At 52.6% G+C, this 21,486-nt stretch overlaps 5 protein-coding genes across 5 annotated transcripts; 3 read left to right on the plus strand and 2 right to left on the minus strand.

Moving 5' to 3' along the window:
- Nucleotides 1-589: 589 nt before the first annotated feature.
- On the plus strand, nucleotides 590-5,264 carry BBA_06905 (phosphoinositide 3-kinase regulatory subunit 4; the record flags this gene model as incomplete). Its single annotated transcript, XM_008602002.1, has 2 exons — nucleotides 590-803; nucleotides 877-5,264. The coding sequence occupies 2 exons, from the start codon at nucleotides 590-592 to the stop codon at nucleotides 5,262-5,264; spliced, it is 4,602 nt and encodes a 1,533-aa protein (XP_008600224.1).
- Nucleotides 5,265-6,430: 1,166 nt separating this feature from the next.
- Nucleotides 6,431-7,720, minus strand: BBA_06906 (integral membrane protein Pth11-like, putative; the record flags this gene model as incomplete). The annotated part of the gene is made up of 2 exons (XM_008602003.1): nucleotides 6,431-7,325; nucleotides 7,389-7,720. 2 exons carry the CDS (start codon nucleotides 7,718-7,720, stop codon nucleotides 6,431-6,433), a joined length of 1,227 nt encoding a protein of 408 aa, XP_008600225.1.
- A 1,791-nt stretch (nucleotides 7,721-9,511) lies between these two features.
- On the minus strand, nucleotides 9,512-14,425 carry BBA_06907 (histidine acid phosphatase; the record flags this gene model as incomplete). Its single annotated transcript, XM_008602004.1, has 5 exons — nucleotides 9,512-9,734; nucleotides 9,786-13,127; nucleotides 13,249-13,270; nucleotides 13,328-13,474; nucleotides 13,525-14,425. The coding sequence occupies 5 exons, from the start codon at nucleotides 14,423-14,425 to the stop codon at nucleotides 9,512-9,514; spliced, it is 4,635 nt and encodes a 1,544-aa protein (XP_008600226.1).
- Nucleotides 14,426-15,459: 1,034 nt separating this feature from the next.
- On the plus strand, nucleotides 15,460-18,694 carry BBA_06908 (WD domain-containing protein; the record flags this gene model as incomplete). Its single annotated transcript, XM_008602005.1, has 3 exons — nucleotides 15,460-15,570; nucleotides 15,630-18,300; nucleotides 18,354-18,694. 3 exons carry the CDS (start codon nucleotides 15,460-15,462, stop codon nucleotides 18,692-18,694), a joined length of 3,123 nt encoding a protein of 1,040 aa, XP_008600227.1.
- Nucleotides 18,695-20,025: 1,331 nt separating this feature from the next.
- Nucleotides 20,026-20,676, plus strand: BBA_06909 (uncharacterized protein; the record flags this gene model as incomplete). Its single annotated transcript, XM_008602006.1, has 1 exon — nucleotides 20,026-20,676. The coding sequence occupies one exon, from the start codon at nucleotides 20,026-20,028 to the stop codon at nucleotides 20,674-20,676; it is 651 nt and encodes a 216-aa protein (XP_008600228.1).
- Nucleotides 20,677-21,486: the final 810 nt, after the last annotated feature.

The following is a 21,486-nucleotide window of genomic DNA, read 5'->3' on the forward strand; positions in this document are numbered from 1 at the left end:
TGCAATGCATATTTTCTTGTTAATCAGCGAGTTTTGTGTACAAGCCAAAAAAGATACCACGGTGGCGTTCTCTTTTTTACCATTTCGCCCGATAACAGAGGCAAAGCGATGACCTGCCCCTCACGATCCTTATTTCTTATGACCTCACGACGTATGATTATCGTTATGCTGCAAAGCACCATTCGTACATTCAATAGAGCAACCCTTTGAATATACACATGACGAGTCTATCCAAAGAACATGTTTCGCATCTTTGCTTGTGAATAGAATCCAGATATATGGACCTTGTAGATCGGGTTCACTGCGCCTGTTGGTGGCTAGTGAGTGCACACTGCGGATACAGCTCGACGACCCCACACAAGCAGGTGGCGTGGCGCGTGAACCTACCGAATGACATGCCGCAGCTCTCGTCGAAGTTATCGCTTCACAGCACCTTTAACGCGGCACGATTTGCTTCTGCCTCATCTGCCGATCCCAGCCTACAAACAGGCGACGGCGAACATGACGTGATAGAATCTCCCTGCATCCACGACCAGAAGCTGCTTGTCCTCTTCTTCGCTTTTCCAAGCCGCCCCGACAACCGGCCGCCATGGGCCAGGGCTTCTCGCTGGCGACGCCCTCGGCGGGCTCTGCCGGCATCGACGTTCCCCAGCTGCAAGATCTTCAATACGAGCGGAGCATTGGTGATGCACGGTTCATGAAGAGTATCCGAGCCCGCGACGAGAACACGGTCGTGCTCGTCAAGGTGCTCGTCAAGCCGTTTGCCGACGTCAAGCTCGACCAGTACAAGAGACAAATTCTAGGTATGCATTGGCATTCCTTCACCGAGAGCGTATCAGAACGGAGCTGACTTTTTCTTTTGTAATTGCCGTGTAGAACAGCGAAAAGCCCTCGCCGCCGTCCCCAACGCCCTCGGCTTCCAGCGTGCCATCGAGACGGAGACCAACGGATACCTCGTCCGCCAGTTCATGTACAGCTCGCTCTACGACCGCCTCAGCAATCGCCCGTTCCTAGAGGACATTGAGAAGAAGTGGCTGGCGTTTCAGCTTCTCTGCGCACTGCGCGACTGCCACGCACGCGATATTTACCACGGCGACATCAAGGCCCAAAACGTGCTGGTCACGTCATGGAACTGGCTCTACCTGACGGACTTTTCGTCGGCGTACAAGCCCGTCATGCTGCCTGACGACAACCCGGGTGACTTCTCATATTTCTTTGATACGTCGGGCCGGCGAACCTGCTACATTGCGCCCGAGCGATTCTACGCTGCTGGAGCGGCCCCGCCAGAGACGGCCAAGATGACGTGGGCCATGGACGTTTTCAGCGCCGGCTGCGTCGTGGCGCAAATGTTTCTCGAGTCGGAGATTTTCAGCCTCGCGCAGCTGTACAAGTACAGACGCGGCGAGTACGACCCCGTCATCACCCATCTCAGCGTCATCTCGGACAAGGATGTGCGGGACATGATTGCAAACATGATTCACCTGGACCCGGAGAAGCGCTACTCGGCAGACCAGTGCCTGGAGCTTTGGAAGGGGAAAGTCTTTCCGCATTACTTTTACAACTTTTTGCATCAGTACATGGAGCTCGTTACGGATCCGTCCTCGGGCAACAGCCCCATGTCTGGGGCGCAAAAGAATGAAGGCGAATCTGACGACCGCATCGATCGCGTCTACTATGACTTTGACAAAATTTCCTACTTTCTCGGGTACCAGTCCGAAAAGAGAACACAGAACGACGAGCCTCGACCGCAGCCCAAGCTGGGGCTGTCACACTTTCCAGTACAGCTTAGCATTCCGAATAATGAACATGCAGTCTCTGCCGACCTGGAACCACCAGAAGATGACGGAACACTGATATTCCTGACCTTGGTAGTTTCTGCCATGAGGACAACAGCCAGGGCTTCATCAAGAATTCGAGCCTGCGACATTCTCCTAGCCTTTGCCGAGAGATTGACAGACGAAGCAAAGCTAGATCGGGTCCTGCCCTATTTAATGGCGCTTCTGAAAAGAGATGAGACGGATATTGTGGTGGTCTCCGTCATACGCACTATCACGCAGCTTTTGCAGATGGTACACATGGTCACGCCGATTAACTCGCATGTCATCGCAGACTATGTACTTCCTCGCATGGAAACGGCACTTGGCTCAAAGGCTAATGTTGCAAGCCCCTTGGTGCGCGCTACATTTGCGTCGTGCTTGGGCAGTCTCGCCTCGAGTGCTCAGAGATATCTAGAGCTAGCCTCCAGTATACGGCCGGATGGCTCCATGTCCATTGCAGACCCCGAGGTCGAGGCCGGTGCAGAGGCAGACACCAATTTCGAAAGCATATTCGACAATGCTGGAAGGCAACTCTTTGAAAAGATTGAGGGTTTTACCAAGCAGCTCGTCGAAGATCCTGATGTATATGTGCGACGGGCACTTCTTTCATCGGTACCGGAGCTGTGCATGTTTTTCAAGGAGCAGTCAAATGATGTGTTGCTGGCGCATTTGAATACCTACCTCAATGACCGAGACTGGTCTTTGAAATGTGCCTTCTTCGATACGGTCGTTGGCATCGCTGCTTTTATCGGAAGCGTGAGCTTGGAGGAATTTATGCTGCCCCTGATGGTTCAAGCGCTGGCCGATCCCGAGGAATTTGTTGTGCAAGCTGCCATTCATTCCTTGGCGCAGCTTGCTGGCCTCGGCCTACTGTCTCAAGCAAAGCTCTGGGAGCTGCTGGACCTGATTGGGCGTTTCACCATGCACCCCAACATATGGATTCGCGAGTCTGCCGCTGAATTTATTTCCATGTCGGCAAGTTTTCTCGAGCCAGCCGACGTGCACTGCTTCTTGCTGCCGTTGGTCAAGCCATACTTGAAGATTGCCCATCTTCCCGACTATAATGAACTCAGCGTTCTTGATGCCCTGAAATCTCCGCTCACGCGACCCGTGTTTGATCAAGCCATAGCGTGGGCTACTCAGACCGACCGTGGGGTCTTCTGGAAGTCGTTACAGTCCGCTCGATCCTTGGCTTTTGGATCCTCTTCCACATTGGCTGCGCGAACCAAAGAATTGATTTCGCCCGCCGCGAGCAAGTCAAACCGCAATGACGAAGATGACCAATGGCTAGAGAAGCTACGAAAGTTGGGGATGAAGCCAGAAGATGAGATGAAGCTGGTTGCTTTGCGAGAGTTTATCTGGCGTCTCAGTACCATGCGAAGCCGAGACTCTTCTCCAGCAGAGCCAAGTATTTCTGTGGGCGTGATTTCTTTGAAGGACCTGGGCGTCACGCCACAGACAGTCTTTTTCAATGACACACCACTCAAGGATCCTTCAATTACTCCGGATTTGGAGCCGCCGTCGGCGCAATACACAATCGCAGATGCGCTGTTGGACGCCTCGATGACTATTGATGATACTGTCACGAAAAGAAGAAAGGCCGCCAATGTGCACAAGAATCGAGTTCAAAGCGTGGGTCCCCATGATGGCCGTATTCTGTCACCCAGCGGAAGTGGTCGCGCCAGCTCTCGCGACTCCCACATACTGTCAAATGGCTCCCGAGATGACGCGTCTGTCAACGAAGGGCCCTATGCGCTGAGACGTGCAATGCGTCACCAAACTAGTGCTCTGAGCCTTCTCGACCGCAGAGACGGAGGCAAGTCGATACCCGAGACTGGGACCAGTGACGCGAATGCTTTTGGGGAGATGGAGGGTCCGTTTACGCAAATGGTTCGCGCGCAGCCACCGGCCTCGGGGAAGAGCGCGGAAGTGCAGGTGGCGAAGCAACCAAAACACAGCTACGCAGGCAATGATCCAAGTATCCAGTTCATGCTTGACAATATGTATGTCGACAATTTCCCTCGCGATGTGCTCGAATTTGGGCCCATGGTGGAGCCGATATCCAGGAGAAAGAACAGAGCTGTTCGCACACCAAACACGGAAGAGCGCTGGAAACCGCAGGGACACTTGGTGGCCACTTTCGGCGAGCACAGGGGCTCCGTCAATCGCGTCGCCGTCTCTCCAGACCACATGTTTTTCGTGACGGGTGGCGATGACGGCACCGTCAAGGTCTGGGACACTGCGCGGCTGGAGCGCAACATTACGCATCGATCACGACAAACGCACAAGCATGCCGACGGGGCACGTGTGATTGCGCTGTGCTTTATTGAGAACTCGCACTGCTTTGTAAGCTGTGCCAGTGACGGCAGCGTCGAAGTCGTCAAAGTCGATACCGTCTTGGCCAGTGGCGTCGTCAAGTATGGCAAGCTGCGGATTCTGCGCGAGTATCGCCTGCCAGAAGGAGAATATGCCGTCTGGTGCGAGCACTTCCGGCAAGAGACTAGCTCTATTCTCATCTTGGCCACAAACAAGTCGAGAATTCTCGGCATTGACTTGCGAACCATGGCGTTGCTTTATATCCTGGAGAATCCAGTTCACCATGGCGCGCCGACCTGCTTCTGCGTTGACAGGAAGCGACACTGGCTCTGTGTCGGTACGACGCACGGCATTATTGACCTCTGGGACCTGCGCTTCAAGACCCGGCTCAAGGCCATGGGGGTCCCTGGAAAGAGCGCCATCTACCGCGTCGTCCTCCATCCGTCCAAAGGCCGCGGCAAGTGGGTGTGCGTCTCTGGCGGCGCCGAGCACGGCGAAATCACGACGTGGGATCTGGAAAAGTCGACGTGCCGCGAAATTTACCGAACCGGCACCGTCAAAGATGGCCCCAAGGAATACGCCGTGTGGGACGTGGACAGGGAAAAGCCCGAGGGCGTCCTGGCGCGCTTCGCGACGACGCTCGACGTGGCTGGCTCTGCGCATGCGGACCGCGGGGTGCGCGCCATTGCAACCGGGATCTCCACGGGCGAGGACTCGCGCGACATTCGCCACGCGTTTCTGATAAGCGGCGGCTCGGACAGGAAGATGCGATTTTGGGACATTGCGCGAACGGAAAACTCGTGCGTGTTTAGCGGGCTGCAGCCGGATGAGGCGCAGCCGACGTATTCGGCGCCGAGTTTGACAACTTCGACGACGACGGTCAACACGGAGCGCTTTGCGAAGCACAATGGGAGTAGCGCGGCAGCAGGGACGGGAGCGAGCGGGAGGGCCAAGACGTCGTCGGGTGCGGCGGCAAATGGCCGGCCGGCGCGGTCGACGGTGATTTCGCTACAGCAGCAACAGCTTTTGCAGTCGCATCTGGACTCGGTTCAGGATGTGGCGTTGCTAGAGTATCCTTATACGATGAGTGTGTCTGTTGATAGATCGGGAATGGTTTTGGTGTTTCAGTAGATGAAGAGGATAGGCGCGTAAGTGGCTGTTGTATGAAAGCACTCTAAATAGAATATTAATTACGTAAGGATTTGATGTGGTCAAGACTTGATTGAGTAGTCTGTTTGCGTGAGTGTGCCATCGGTCTTGGGCCGGTGTAGTACCACGACACCATCTTTGTACACTCGTAATAGAAGGCTCAAACTTGCAGAGTGGTTACTGATGCGACGTCTGTTGTAGAAGCTCATGTGTTGCTTGGCTGTGCTCGAGCATATTCATATTCAAAACTCTTTCTCAATGGCCACTTGCTGGAACCGTCTCTGCCGTCGACGCTTCCTTCATTGAGCTTTTGGGGGCCGCGAGAAGTAGAAGCTGCGGCCCGCCCGTACCAAATGTCCATGGCCCGCGAGCAGCGTCAACGACAACTTTGTCCTACTGATAAATCACAACCTTGTGGGGCAGCAACGTGAAAGACGATGACGACAAGGCACCGACCGCCAAGATTTTTTTTTTTTTTAAAAAAAAGTTATAGTTACTCGTCATTTGCGAGGTGCTCATTGGTTGCCGTGGAACTACTGGGCGACAAACGGCCATTCAGAAACTAGGACAAGAAACGTTTTGACGACACTGAAAGAAGACCCGATGCACAAACCACACTAGCTTGCGACTATGTAAGCTTTTTCTTAGGCAGTAAAAGACAAAAGACAAAGGCCCTTGTCTTCTTGCGGGTGCGGTGGCTTTGCCTGATTACTGATAATGAGTTACTTGAGCCTAGAAGGGGCTGGCGCGGCGTTGGCACCAAAACGTTGCATTTCACTTGATTACACCAGACAATCTCACGCTAAAGAATAAAGCAACTTTCCACAGATGCTCATTGTGAATTCAAAGCATATCAGTGGACTTTCTTCTTCACCTTTTCGTTGCTTCAACAAGTGGAGTGAGTTGTCGTCTTTATTTTAACAATGGTCGCAGTGGGCAATCATTCAAGAACGAGGCACAAACGTCGGAGGGCGCCGTTCCAACTTACACGCCCCCTCCCCCCCCTGCATGAGACATATTCTTCACAAGGTGTAAAACATGGCGTCTAGCTCAGGGGTGCCATTGTTTTGCCATGCGACTCGAATCAAATGGTATATTCTAGTGTAATTATGGGTAGTAGAAAGGAACGGCCTACATGATCATGACATTTAGAAGCCGCCAGAGCCGGCCATGACTGCTGCAGGCGGTGGTCTCGGAGCTGACATATCCATCCCTCCTGCATGGCCTCGGTGATATGATCTCTCCTGTCTAATCAGAGAATCATGGCTCGCCGTGGGACTGGGTCCCCGTACATTCCCCAACGAATGCGACGAATATCGATTCATCCTGCGCATGGATTCTCTGCGTGGACGCGGGTCCAAATCATTGAGCCATTCGTCGCTATCAGTCTTGCGCGGCTGTTGCTGCTGCTGCTGCTGCTGCTGCTGCGACTTTGCGTGCTCCACGTCCTCCCAGGTCGCGCCCGTGGTGACGCCGTGGCCGCCCCGAGACGTGGTGCCGCTGCTGTGATATCCCGGACGAAACTTTGTCTTTTTGGCGCCGCTATCGCGAAGAAACGAGCCCAAGGCCACAATGTTGGCCACAACCGTGGCGGCCAGAATCTCAACAGACGCCCACATGGAGCGGAATATCTGGTCGCCCTTGAGCTTGATGATTTGGGGCACCCGATACAACGTAATACCGACTGTCAAGAAGCCAAAGCAAAAAAGCATGACGAGAAGCACCTTGCGCTTAGTGGGAATGCGCGTAGAAAGGATAAGAGGCACCGGAAAGACGATGAGGATAATGTCGAGCACGGCGCTGGCCGCCCCCATGGTGATGAGCTGCACGAAGCCTTGTCGGCACTGACCGCCCGGATCGGGCGTTAGCTGCCAGGATTTGGCAATTGGGTGACACACGGCGAGATTGGTAATGAGGACGGCGATGAAAGACACGCCAAGGGCATATCGTAGAAACATGGTGAGCCGTAGGTAAATCTTCTTCATGGATGCGCCTGCCAGCCGAGTCAGAAACTCGAGTGTCGTGAGCTTGAGCGTCCATAATCTAGACGAGGTTGTTAGCGGCGGACAAATTGCGCTCAATCGCGAGCCACCAGAAAAAGCTTACGTGGCGGCATAAAATACTCTGCCGGCAAGGACGACACGGCTGCCTGTGACTCGATGCGAGAGTTGTGCGTCTGAGAGGGTGACGCCATCGAGGTCGACGTTGTTGGCGCCCCATAGCAGCACGACGTGGGCGCAGGCGATGCGCAGGAAGAGCGGCACAAGGGCAAGTGCGACAATTTTGTCTTCGCGAAACAGCTTCTCGACGCGGATATACCGTCCCGCCAGTCTCAACAGAATGATGCATGTACAAAACAGCGTAATCCACCATGATACCAGCAAGGTCGGTTTGGCCTCGCTAAAGGGCCGCAGAGGCGGCGGGTCAGAGTAGAGCATTATTGTGTGATGAGAGTCGCACCCGGGATTAGGTCGGAAAAAAGAAGAAGAAGAGGGAAAAGATCAAGGCATTCTTCAGAGGTCAAGACCCTGTGCATATGGTAGGAGTCGGCTCATCTCATGCGGTGGGACGACGGAGCAAGAATGAAAGACTCAGGGAACGCCAATAGAAGCGAGATGTAGATGCGCATGTGTTGTGGAAAAGGACAAGATGCTTGTTGGGGACATCCAAAAGCACTTTTCGGAAATCCAAGCAACGAAAGAAATACATGTGCACCCCCCGGAGTCGTCAACACCACACCAAAGGTACCAAGCCATGCAGGCCCATTATTAGCCAAGTCCATGCAGGCCCATTATTAGCCAAGTCCATCCAGCTCGCTCGCCCGCTTGGCAGAAGCTGCAAGAGGGGACAGCGACAGCAGTCCGAATTGGGTGCTGAAGGGGGCGGGGGGGGGAGGCGGCGGATAATATTGGCGAGTACCCATCCGTACTCGAACACAAGAAGCAAGGCCGGGAGGGGAGCTCCCCGCCCTCTTCTTCAGCAACAACAGCGGTGGCAACGTGGTTTTGGCAGGGTTCATGACAAGAGGCAGGCAGGCAGGCTCGCAGCCCCATGGGCTCGTGATGAATCTAGCTAGCTCAAGTCAAGTCGCAAAGCCTTGCCTGCAGCAAGTGGCGTCTTTGGCGGCCGCTTGTTGGTTGGGGTCGCATCCAGCGGCCCCCCTCCTCCTCCCCGAGGCCGAATTCGTTGGTGGCTTGCCAACGCTCGGAAATTTGGTTCGGATGTGTGTGTGTGTGTGTGTGTGTGTATCTGCTTGCTGCGTCTTGCATCATTCGAAAGACCAGCCAAGTTGGGTGTGACGGCGATGCAGGGCAGACCAAAAGGTTGGCCGACGACATCTCTCAGCTCACGTTGTGAGGGGGAAGGGGGGGGTTGTCTTTTCACGCCTCCGTCGCATAACGAAACCCCCCCCCCCCCCTTTGTCGTCTCGTGGCTTTTTTTTTTGTGCGTAAGCTGGAAATTTGCCATAGCTGTATCAAGCTGAAGAACCTGAACATGGTCCTGCGTTTCAATGCTCTGCCGCAGGAAACAGAAGAAGAAGAAGAAGAAGGGTGCTTACGCGAGAAATCAAACGGCAGGATGGATACACAAACGATCTGCGTGACTCGCGCGGATGGTGGATTTTGTGGAGGCGGGGCGAGGATTCAAGAAATTAGGTATGGACTGACTGATAAATAGTTTGGCGCCAGGCACCGCAACTGTTAATAAAGAGCTCCAATCGACTGTGGGACCTGCTGATCGCCTTCGTCTCTTGTTTCAGCGACCGTTGACCCCTGAAATTGGAGACTAATAGGAACGATATCACAGAGTGGTACCTTTTCCTTTTATGACCATCTCTTTTCAGTCTAATGCCGCTCTCAGTATTAAAATGTATCAAATGTATCAAATGTATCAAATGTATCGCGTTGCTGCCTCTTGTCTTTTTGCCCGAAAAGACGCCCGCTTAAAACAAATAATCCATAAATTCTATCGACACCGCTAATTCTATCTTCATCGCTTCTTCGTGCCTTCACCCAGTCTCCCACATGTCTAGTCGCTTGCACGCAGTCATTTTGTCTACCTTTACCTCTCTACCCACCAACAAAAAAAAAAAATCAACAAACAAAAAAGAAAAGAAAACTTTTTCGAGCCCGATAGCACGGCAGGTTCGAGACAATGTTGCAGTCTTTCAACCCAAGTCTAAAGTACCCTGCAAGAATCACCAAGCTGATAAGACATCATTTTTAGAGCTACTGCGGTGCATCTTGCTTTGATGTAGGTGTTTCACCGCCGTTCCTGACTTCAGCTTCGCTAAAGGGAGCGGCCACGTCTGTCATGTCCAGGACAACGGGTTCCTTGGGCGTCGTTGCCTTCATTTCGAGAGGGGCATCATCGGCAAAGAGTTTGTCGTTTTCTTCAAAGTCGAATGCCTCTGACAGATTCACCGCCAAAAACGTCTTTGGCAATTTGACCCTGCGTCACGCCATTAGTACTGAACCTTGGTGCTATTTTCTGAATGCTTACTGAGTAAATTTGGCCCGCAAAGTCTTAATCACTTGCAGCCAGTCTTGATGAGCCGTTAGACTACGCCTTGGCGCGCACCCAATGCAGTGTCGGCTATCAAGCTGCACGTGTAGAGGATCAAACACATGGCATCCAGGGCTGATGGTGATACGAATGCTGTATGTGAATGCGGGCTCGTCGTCCGCTACACTTCCAGCAGGTGGCGTCACCTCCGACTCGTACAACTCAAAGCAAATCTGCGAGAGATAATCTAGCTCAGGGATAGTACTGCGCTTAATCTTCGTCTCAATCCCGCCTTCGATGATGCAGTTAAGAAGCGTGTAGATGTGAGATTCCTTGGTGAAGTAGAAAAAGGACTTGGCGTCGTTAGAAGCCTGCATCTCTTCCAAATCATGGACAATCTCTTTCAAAAGCGGCAGCGATGTCAAAAGACCAATCTCGAGCTTCTCGCTGTCGGAAATGCCATATTCCTGCGGGCAAATAAAATCAAAGAGAATTTTCGCAAGTCTATAAAGTTCCTGGAGGGGCTCATGCCGAGGATCAGACTTTGTTGCCGCCTGGTTGGTGCCCTTGTACAAGCGAAAGTACTGCTCGGGTTGCGCTTCATCATTTGATCCCCTAACGCTGTTGATGAACGAACGTCTGCGAAACAGCTTGCGAACAGAGCGATTGCTCTGATCAGACTTGTCAGAGTTGTCAGAATTGGCGCCCTTGGCATCTTCCGAGGCCTTGCTGTCCTTGCTGTCCTTGCTTTCCTTGCTGTCCTTGCTTTCCTTGCCGTCCTCGCCATCTTTGGAACGCTCCTTGGTGCCGTATTCTTCCTCCAACATGCCCTTGGGAGGCGTGAATACCCATTCAAGAAACTGCCTATTATGCAAGGCATCAAACTTCATCGTATCGTAAAGCTCGGATATCTTGCTCGGGTCTACCTTTTCACCGTCACAAAATTCGGAAAAGAGCTTCTCCCAGCGCTCACGGAAAAGCTCCGCATCCTCGCCCGAGCACCATCTGGACTGGATGCTAGTTACAGCATTCGCGTGCGAAAGCGCCGAAGAAATAGATGCGCTAGAGCTTTCGCCATTGAGTTTTTCAGTGCTAGGATTCGAAATGGCACCGAGAGAAGTGGCTGCACCGCTGTAGAGTTTGCCATAATTGTACTGCATCACTCGTCGATGGAAGTTCATGAGCTGCACCACTCGTGTCTGCACCTCGGAAGGTTCTGGCATATTTTCAGGCCAGGCAAACTGCTCGGGACGTTCATTGCCCTTGCGCAGCAATCCCTTGAGCTTCTTCTTCACCTTGTCGGTTTCGTCCTTGGCGGCATTCGAGTCATCCAATAGGTCTTTGCGAACAGTGATGAAATCCTCGGGCATTTCTTTTTGCGCAAGGAAAGATGCCGCCCAGATCTGGGCACTCGCCGTCACACGTCTCTCTGAGCTGCTGAAGACGTGCACCTCATCCAAAATATCTCTATTCATGAGCATGAGATCGTTGCGCATATTTTCACCCAGCTCTTGCGCTTGGTATCGAGCTGAATGGGTAGGCTCGCCGCCCCATTTGATAACGAGTTGCAGCTTGTCAAGCACTAGGCTTTCCTCGGCAGCCGTGAACTTGGACATGGTTACACCGGAGAGCGAGTCGTGTCTGCGTGGCGATACGCGGTGGGTTCCGTTCTCGGCCACGTGGTCAGAATCACCCTGAGCTGCAGATTCTTCCTCTTCGTTGACATTGGGGAGGCTCATGGCAGATTTATCAGTCTTCTTTTTACGGAACATGGGCTTGATCTGAACCTTTGTTCCAGCCCAGCTGCCTTTCTTGACAAGTACGTTTCGCAAAGACTTGAGCTTTCCGCGATCCTCGACACCTTGCTCAAACGCAATGTCGACAGCTTGCATGACGCTAGCCAATGCAGCTTCACCAATGAGTAAAACTTCCTCTTGGTGTCCTTTTAAGAGAGCAATAAATGGCTCTGTGTGGAATGTAAACTTGTACTTTTGTTTCGGGGTTCTGTCGGCATGTCGAATCACCGAAACCATGCCCTTTAACTTCCATGAGTGTTTTGGGGGAGGAACGGCAGGAGGATTCTCGTCGATGGGAACTTGGTGACCGGAGGTGTTGGCTGTCGTTGTAGACTTGACGGACCCGGGTGCCGAAGAAGCGGCGGCCGCTGGAACCGGAAGAGTCGGATCTGACGCAGGAGGTGGAAGGTGCAAACTTGTTATGGTGCTCTGAAGTGCCGAAGTCAGTGCACTGTCGGATATCGGAAGCGATGTAGCGAATGTTGAGTGTGGTGCAGTTGTAACGGCTGATTCTGGTTCGCCAGTGGGAGCGGGCGAGGCTGTGGTAGCTTGCGATGTATTGGCAGACTGCAACTCTTTTTCCTTGATCGATGCCGTGGTCTTTGACATGGAATCAACATCTGAAACGGTTGGCGACGGAAGAGGAGGCGTTAGAGACAGTCGTCGGAGTTTCTCCTTGATAAACATATCCTTCAAGATACTGGCACAATGCTCATAGTAGTCTTCATTGTCTTTCACAAAACTCCAACCATTGACATCAATGACATAGCTTTTGCCCGCAGCCCGAAGGAGATCAAACCCACAAACACGCTGACCAAATGCAGTCGAGATCTTGCCTGCCACGTCTCTTTCTTCGGTGCTCAAGGCAGTGACATATCTCAACTCCTTGCCGTGGGTGTTGCGTCGAACGATACCGTCAACGACAGGCGACTTTCGAGTCTCAGCATGACAGAAGGTCGGGCCAACGGTGTATGCTTTAACGTCTTCAGCGTTGTCAACTTGCATAAAGCTTTCATAAACGTAGCTGTTTTCCGGTTCAGTGATACAGCGAGGCGTATCGAGGTCGGCAACAAAATCGGAGCTCTTGTTGCCAATTTTGCGAAACAATTTCCTTGCACCACCGCCGGCGCTCTTTGGAAAGTAAATAATGACATTGTGATCCTCTGCGCTGGTAGGTTTTTCGACGAATGGTTTCCGCAAGACCACGCCATCAACACTAAGCGCGTCACCATTATCAACAAGCTCGACCAGTTTCGGAGTCGCTGTCTTGGTCGGATCAACGGGTTCAAGAGAAACCCCAGAGACTTCTTTGATATACTTTGCAACCTCGGCTGTGAGCAGACTTGGACCACCGTCGCGGCTAACTTCGAGACGCTTTGGCGTGCGGACATGGATTTTGTCAAGTAAACGCAGGCAAATACGCCTGTCCCACAGAATCTGCTGCATTGGTACGTCATTGACGCAAAACGGCTTCCGAGCCTTGACGTAGGCAATAGCTTTTTCAAGTGGAAAGCCATCGGAATAAAACGATATCAAGTAATCGCTATGAAATATTAGTTCACCCTTGTCTGAGATGTAGAGGCTGTACATTCAGCCGGTGCGCGGCGAGTAGCTAGGCCGGAACGGCTGACCGAGCTGAGCGGCACTGGGTCGCATAGACTTACCAAATTGGCCAATTTTCAACCTCTGCCGTGTTTGTTAGTATAAAAGGCTACTGTGCGCCCCGGTATGCTTGGAACTGACCTTCATCAAGAATAACTTTGTCTCCGAATACCACCACATCGAATTCTCGATTAGCAATGATGCGATTTAAGATATTGCGGCTCGGCTTGCTGCGCGCCTTAATGTCGAGGGCGCAGATGCCAATGACACCCCACTGCGCGGGTTTGGCTAGAAAACGCGTTGGCGAAAAATTACTGGACGGGTTCGCTTGTACTGACCTTCTTCTCTGTAGTGATGGTTACCCCTGTCACTGCTAGGGCTATGGCTGCTGTTGGCAGTACTGCCGCTGAAGCGTCGCTTTACCCTGCTGCGGGAGCGGTCTGGCTGCGTACGCATTGTCTCGGCCCGCTGAGGGCGTCGCATCATGTCCAGCGGCTGCGAGTGAGGGTCTCGGGGTGTCAGCTGAGGCCCGGCAGGACCAGTGGCTTGTGAATTGGAGGACGTAGTAACGGTGACATTGGAGACACCGCTTTCTGACTGGCCGGAGCCGGAGCCCTTGACGGACGACATGAGACTGGCCGAAGCGGAGCGTGCAGTGGCTCTCTTGTCTATGCCTTGGGAACAAGAATTTATGATACCTCTGGCAGAAGCAAGCGAATATATGGAATTATTTGAAAGGCGACGAGAGTCAGACTGGGACCGAGGAGGCCTCTGAGGAGTGACGAGAGTAGCGCTGGAGCGGGCTGGGTCGTCGATGGTGGCGAGACGGGTTCGCTGGGCATCCGAATCGTGGTGGAATTTAGGGGCAGGGCTGTCGTCTGTGGAAGTGGCAGAAGTGGTGGATTGGCGACGAGAATGTGCCAGAAGCGCTCGTGTGCTCGTTAGCTGGATTGAGCCGTGCGCGGTTGTGGGCAGGCTGGCTCTCGCGGGGTGGATGTCGGAAGTGCCTGGCTCTGCATGCCGGCTCCTGGTATTAGTGACGGAGCCAATAACAGCCGGGATAGAAAGGATGCGGGCGTGAGCACGAGTGGAAGGCTTCTTGGGGTCGGTTGAAGTCAAGGGTACGGACGAGTCGGCGTTGTCCTTGTTGACGGAGATGGAGGAGGAAATAGTCGTCGAGCATGGCAGAAGCTTGGCCCCGTTTTCGGACCCCGTGGTGGTAAAATTCAGAGGCTCCATGGCGAAGCGATCCGGTTTTGGAGGTCACGCTAACAAGGCCGAAATCTGGAGCCGCCACACTGACTGGCCAAACCAGCCGCAGCCAGAACCTACCTAGGTAATCGCTGGCCTTGGGCCAACGTCGAAAGAAGCTGCTGGCGAGTATGCTTCTGGACTTGTGACATGTGCAGATCGCAGGGCAGAGGACAGTCACCAGTATGGTTTAGCTCGCTCCCACGTTGTCGAACGGCGAGCAGGCCCTGTTCGTTCTGCAGTAACTAGTTGATGTCCGGTAATCGACGTGTTTCTGGGCAGGCCAGACTGATTAGGTGTCGGAAAGTGCCACCTGCAGCCTCAGATGGAGCCGCAGCCCAGCGCCATTCATCAGCCCTTGTTGGAGATCGACTTTGCGTGATGTGCGATGGGCTCGTGGGTGCAGCACTACCTGCGGGGAAGCTTGGGCAGAAATGGGGACGACGGCGCTATTATAGGGTCCATGCCAGTATTGTTGTAGGTCAGCGCCTAATGAGACACGATCGGAGTCGAGGGAGCCTGAGGCAGTCCTCGTATGCAGTATCGCCAATAGCATGCATGCATCGTGGTGGTCGTTTGGTTGCTAGCATTGCCGTGAATGTGCAGGGCAACAACAGACTGGTAATCAGCTGGCAGTTGGCCGCCAGTTAGTGGTGGGCAACTGGCAATGCGTACCATAAACTGCCAGCCAAATTAAATAAAGTAGCCCCGTACAGGCCGTGATGCTGTCAATGACCCAATATCGAATTTCGTTCTAGTATACACATATCTGTCGGTTCTACCTTGAGATTGACCAGTCACTGCGTTTAGCCGTGTTCATCGAGTGCCTGTACCTAGGTAGGCTGAATAGCTCTCACTCACCACCCGCATCCGTATCAGTGGAACCAAGGCGGTCTAGGTGGGGCAGGTCCGGCAGAAAATGGCAATTCTCAACACCGCCAAAATTTTCTAGATAATGTTTCTGGCGGCAAAACCAGGCTCGACCAGGCACGACTTTTCAGATATACAGTTTCTACGGCACCATGACGCAACCTCATGCAGATGGGCCGCTGGCAAAGCGCCAGAGAGTCGCTGCTCCCACGTCTGGCACCAAAGCACAAGCGAATGCTTCGCGCATATTTGCCCCGTTCCGAGTACGCATCTTTCTTTACCACACTGCTTTAATATCTTGCTAATTCCTATTTCGCCGCAGACTGTCGGCTTGGTTTCGCCGACTAGTGTGCCATTTACCTCTATCCCTCTCGGCAAAACAACATTTCAGATAACAACCTCGGTCGGCAAAGCCTTACAAACCTATGACCTGAAGCGTGGTCTCAATTTGGTCTTCGTCACCCGACCCGAAACTCCCGCCGTTATTACCGCGACTTTTGCTTGGAAAGAAAAAGTCTTTGCTGCATGGGGTGGAGCAGACGGTAATCAAACTCAGGGCATCTGGGTCTTTCAAAGAGGCAAAAAGATTGATGAGCTTACCCTCCCAGACGACCTTGACGAGCCGATTCAGCAGATTCTGGTTTTTGGAACGTGGCTTGTTGCCTGTGCCTCGAAGAGGATCGAGGTTTTCAAATCGGCAACTCTCGAACACTATACAACCATCCACACTATGGCGGCCGCAAACGACGACAACGAAATTACTGGTGGCGTGACCATGATGCCTACTTTCTTGAACAAGATCTTTGTTGGTCGCAAGGACGGCTGGGTCGAAATCTGGAATGTGAGCACCGGAAAGCTCATTTACACCATTCTACCGCAATTTTCCGAGGCTGGCTCTGTTACTTGTCTCGAGCCTAGTCCAGCGCTTTCTCTTCTCGCCATTGCTTACTCATCTGGCTTCTTGGTGGTGACCAATGTGCTTACGGACCAGCCGCTGCTGCAATTAGAAGCTGGAAGCACCGATGCTCCCATCACATGCATATCGTTCCGTGCCGATGGCGTGGGCGCCGGTACGGATGGGCGCAAAGATGGTGTTATGGCGACCGCAACCACAGCTACAGGCGACGTCACATTTTGGGATCTCAATGGCGGTGGCCGAGTCATGAGCGTCCTGCGAAGCGCGCATAACCCTCCCACAAGTGACGGGTCTGCCGTAAGGGGAGGCATCAGCAAAGTCGAATTTCTCCCTGGCCAGCCACTTATTCTCACCAGCGGTCGGGACAACGCTCTAAAATCTTGGATTTTTGATGCCAGTCCATTCTCGCCTGTTCCCCGAGTCTTACATTCGCGCAGTGGTCATTCTGGGCCTGTAAATTGTCTGACCTTTTTGCCATCTGATTTCGATGGCGCTGAAGCGGGAAACAAATGGTTGATCAGCGGTGGCCGCGATAGGAGCCTTTGGGGCTGGAGTTTGCGCCGCGATGGTCAGAGTGCAGAGCTCAGCCAAGGCAATATTCGTAAACAGGCGAAAAAGGTTGGCATCCTTGCCACTAATGCTACTGCGCACGGCATGACTACGACACTCGAAGATCTCAAGGCACCCGAGATTACGTGCATCGCCACCTCCATCAACCGTGACGGAGGAATCGGCGCTCTGCCTGGCAAACAACCAATCTGGCAAAAGGGCGCTGCGCAAAAGAAGAAGGTGGACGCCGAAATCAGTGGTATGACTGGTTGGGAAAGTGTCGTCACAGCACACAAGGGAGACGCTTATGCCAGGACTTGGTTCTGGGGTCGCCGTCGAGCCGGACGCTGGGCTCTTCCTACCGGAGATGGATCCAATGTTTCAACGGTTACCATCAGTCCTTGCGGCACATTCGCTGTCGTTGGATCGGAGAATGGTGGGATGGACATGTACAATCTGCAGTCCGGCACTCATCGCCAGCGCTATCCTTCCAAACTGACTCCCGCACAGGCTCGTCAAGTCAAGGCTCAACAATTACGACAGGGCGATGAATCTGTATTATCACACACAAACAGCGGCCAGAAATTTCTACCTGGTTCCGGAAAACACACAAAGCCCATTACCGGCCTGGTGGTCGACTCGATGAACAAATATGTGATATCCTGTGGAATGGACGGCAAGATCAAATTTTGGGATTTTCTTACTGGAACACTTTTGGACCAGCTCGACTGGGCACCAATGACCTTCCCGACACGCTGCCGTTACCACGCCGGCAGTAACCTTCTTGTGTTCTCATGCGACGATAATTCTATCCGCGTGGTCGATATCGAAACAAAGCGGACCATTAGAGAGTTCTGGGGCCCCCAAGATACCATCAATGATATATGCTTTTCGACTGATGGAAGATGGGTCATTGCAGCCTCGAAAGATTGCCTTGTTCGGGTTTGGGATCTTCCAACAAGTCATTTGATTGACGCGATACGTCTGACTAAGCCGTGCAATGCTATTGCCATGTCAGCCACGGGCGAATACTTGGCAGCATGCGTTGAAAATGAACCAGGTGTCACATTATGGACCAACAAGGCACTCTTCAAGCATGTTGCAACGCGGCAAATATCCGAAAAAGAGATTACCGTTTTGCGCGGACCTACTGTGTCTGGCGAGGGCAACGAAGGAATTCTTGAGGGCGCTTTTGAAGATGAAGAAGAGGATACCGATGCCGACCTGGTGGCTCCTACAGTCGATCAGCTGAGCTCCGAGATGACAACACTCAGCCTTGTGCCGAGGAGTAGATGGCAAACACTCCTGCATCTGGATTTGATCAAAGAGCGGAACAAGCCGAAGGAAGCACCAAAGGCGCCAGAAAAGGCGCCTTTCTTCTTGCCATCTGCTGGCACTAAAAAGGCGCTTGCAGAGAACACAGATGGAAACGATGACGGCTCAGGCTCTCGAATTACGAAGCTCGAACAGGCTCGACTCGAGGAAGTGTTTAGTTCGAAGCTTAGGGTAGGAGCAGACAGCGGCAACTGTAAGTATTACTTTGTGCAACTCAATTTGTCTATAATACTGACGATGCTTCAGATGAGGAGTTTATTGATCACCTGAAGGGACTGTCGCCCTCAAGCGCCGACCTGGAGCTGCGATCATTGTCATTTGGCAGCGGAGGCGATGACACTAATGAACTCTTGCACTTTATCCGCGCCTTGACCTACAGACTCAAGGCGAGACGCGACTACGAGCTTAACCAAGCTTGGATGACTGTATTTTTACGACTGCATTTTGATCTTGTTCTGGGTAGTGCGTCTTTGTTGGCAGCTCTGCAAGCGTGGAAGACGCAGCAAGAGCAGGAGGGTACCCGCTTGAATGAATTGGTTGGATATTGTGGTGGTGTTGTGACTTTTCTTCGCAGCCCGAGAACATAGGCGGGCTATATATAAGCATGTACTTTGCAAGCATGTACTTTGCATATACAAAATATCACATTATGCACTATTACTGGCATAATCAACATGACCAACATTCTGAAAAAGGTTGCTCTTGCAACGAAAAGAGTGTCTACAAGTGCCATGTTTCTTCCGAATCGCTGCTGACAGGTGACTCACTCCCAGGACACATTCACTCCCGGGACACATTCACTCCCGGGATGAACTTACTCCCATGACACATTCATTTATTCACTCCAGGACTGCATTCACTCCCAGGGCGCGATCATTCCCAAGACGGCTCTTGTCTCAATCCCAGGATCCTGGATTTCCATAAGCCAGTGTCGCTTGTCAGCACGAGGAGCGCGGGCTGGGTGTAGGAACAGTAACCTCCTACCTTGAGGACTCGCCAGTGTTCGTTCATCTTTTGACGACTGTCCACGATACTGTTTCACGTTGCACGACGCGCTCTACATGGTCTGAAAGCTGCTCAACCAGGACTAAGAAGAACACAGGTCGAAGATTTAGCATCTCTCTTCGGGCGCGCGCAGCTTGATCTTTTTTGCCCGTCTTGCCAGACTATCGTTCTACAAATCTTGGCCTATCAACAACGGACTGCCGAGTTGAAAAAGCTACGAAGAGACCCGACGTGGGGCCTCAATTGTGTCATAAGTCAGGAAAGATGATGAGAACATGTAAGACTCGGTCATTACTCAGTCATATATTTCTCGCGTGTATACTAGGAATTGGGTGTTTCGGCTGGTCGTCGTGAAGAGGCTCTACATTTTCGGCAAGTTGAGCCTGCAGTTTCGCCGGGGCTTTTTAGAAAGTATATCAGTTATTACTCTCTTTACCCCAGCAATGCCAGCGACGCAGCATTTCACTAGCTCGCAGAGCTAGATAAGAATAAAAAAACTCCATTGCAGTTACCTGGCCCCTCATTTCAATATTCCTTGCCTTTCTGTGCCGGTGCTATGGCGGTGTTTCGCGATGCCGCAATCAGCAACTTTCACAGATAGCCGTTTGCACCTCACCTAGCCGTTTGCACCTCACCTTGCCCTGACCTCGTAGGCATGCGCTGCCTTGAGCATTGAAACTATACCCTCAGGCATCATTGTAGGGCTATTCTTCCAAATTCGAAGCCCTAATAGCCCACGACCACGTAATTCGACTAACTGATGGCCCGCCACGAGCTGTGAGCACACTCGCACACAACACAAACAAAAACATCGAGAGATTATCGCCATCACCACCACCACCACCGAAAAAAAAAGTCCGTTAATTATCAAAAGTCATAACTATCGGACTAGATTCTAACCATAACTTGCAGCATGTCTGACCAAATCGAGGCTGTTGCCACCGCCTTCGCCGCCGTCACCACCGACGATGCCCCTGCCCCTGCCCCTGCCCCTGCCGCCGAGGAGGATATATTCCGCCGTCCGCAAGCCTTGCCGACTAACAGTCCAGTCGACCTCTCCTACCGTGACGGTTGGGAAGACGACGAGGAGGATCCGAAAGGCGTCATCGACAGAAACAACCGTGGCTGGCATGCTGTCGAGGACTATTGGAAAGAAAGAGGCTACCCGTGCCTAAAGATCGTCGAAGATGAATTCGGAAACCATCAATTTGAACCCGTGTTGTGTCTACCGCCATCGGCAAAGAACTGTCCCGCAACAGCAGCTGAGGCAGAGACCGAGTTCCTGGTTATGGAGAAGGTCATTGGACCGGCTATGAAAGATACAGGTGGGCCAGCAGACGCCCTCGTAAAACATCATTTGGCCGGGAAAGATCCTGCTGCGATTAAGCGCTACACCATCACTGTCCCAAGAGACAAAGTGGAGGAGCATCTGGAGGCTGGTTGGAAGTTGAAGTTTGGTGTACCATGTGTCTACGCCGGGAACGATAAATATCGCGATGACAGAGCACGGCCGGAGGTGAAGCCGAAGGATTCGGTGGCTCGCAAGACGAAACTGAGCAAGTGAACTTCAGTGTGGGAAACCACCAATCCAAACAAACCTGATTTAGTATATGCAGGGGGAAACCCCTGACATAATCATTTTCTCTCATAATAGGCTCCGGTCTTGTCTCTCTGGTTGGCTTTAGCCTCACTACTCTCTGGTTGGCTCTGGCCTCACTACTCTCTGGTTGGCTTTAGCCTCACTACTCTCTGGTTGGCTCTGGCCTCACTACTCTCTGGTTGGCTCTGGCCTCACTACTCACTGGTTGGCTCTTTTGCCCGGCTACGGCCAAAAACCGCGGATGGCCTAGCCGAGCCAGCAGGCAACGTGTTGCCGGGGGTTAGAATCCCTCTCCGTTCAGGCTATTTCCGCTTTGCATGTCAACGAAGTTCTAATGTTTTTGATATCTAAGAACTAATTAACTTAGCCTTACTTATATGCAGCATGTCTGACCAAATCGAGGCTGTTGCCACCGCCTTCGCCGCCGTCACCACCGACGATGCTTCTGCCCCTGCCCCTGCCGCCGCCAATATATTTTCCTCCGAGTTCAAGCCTTCTCGTTTTGCAGTCGCGCGTGCCAGTTGAGAGTCATGGTTGCTTCCAATACGCCTCGGTGAGCCCTTCATCTTTCTGTCTAACTTCCCTGACTAGCGACTAGCTAAAAGCACGCCAATCTAGCGCGGGTACTAGGTGTTGTGCGTTTGTTTTGTATGCCTGTCAGGTAACTCGCTCCCCTCTGTCCGATGAAATACATCTCAGCCCTGTAGGTACGTCGCCCCCCCTGTCGGTTCTAGCCTGGCATACAAAACTTAGCCATCTGACTCAGGATCGGCC

The sequence above is a fragment of the Beauveria bassiana genome (assembly GCF_000280675.1).
Source record: "Beauveria bassiana ARSEF 2860 unplaced genomic scaffold BBA_S00021, whole genome shotgun sequence".
Classification (NCBI taxonomy): domain Eukaryota; kingdom Fungi; phylum Ascomycota; class Sordariomycetes; order Hypocreales; family Cordycipitaceae; genus Beauveria; species Beauveria bassiana.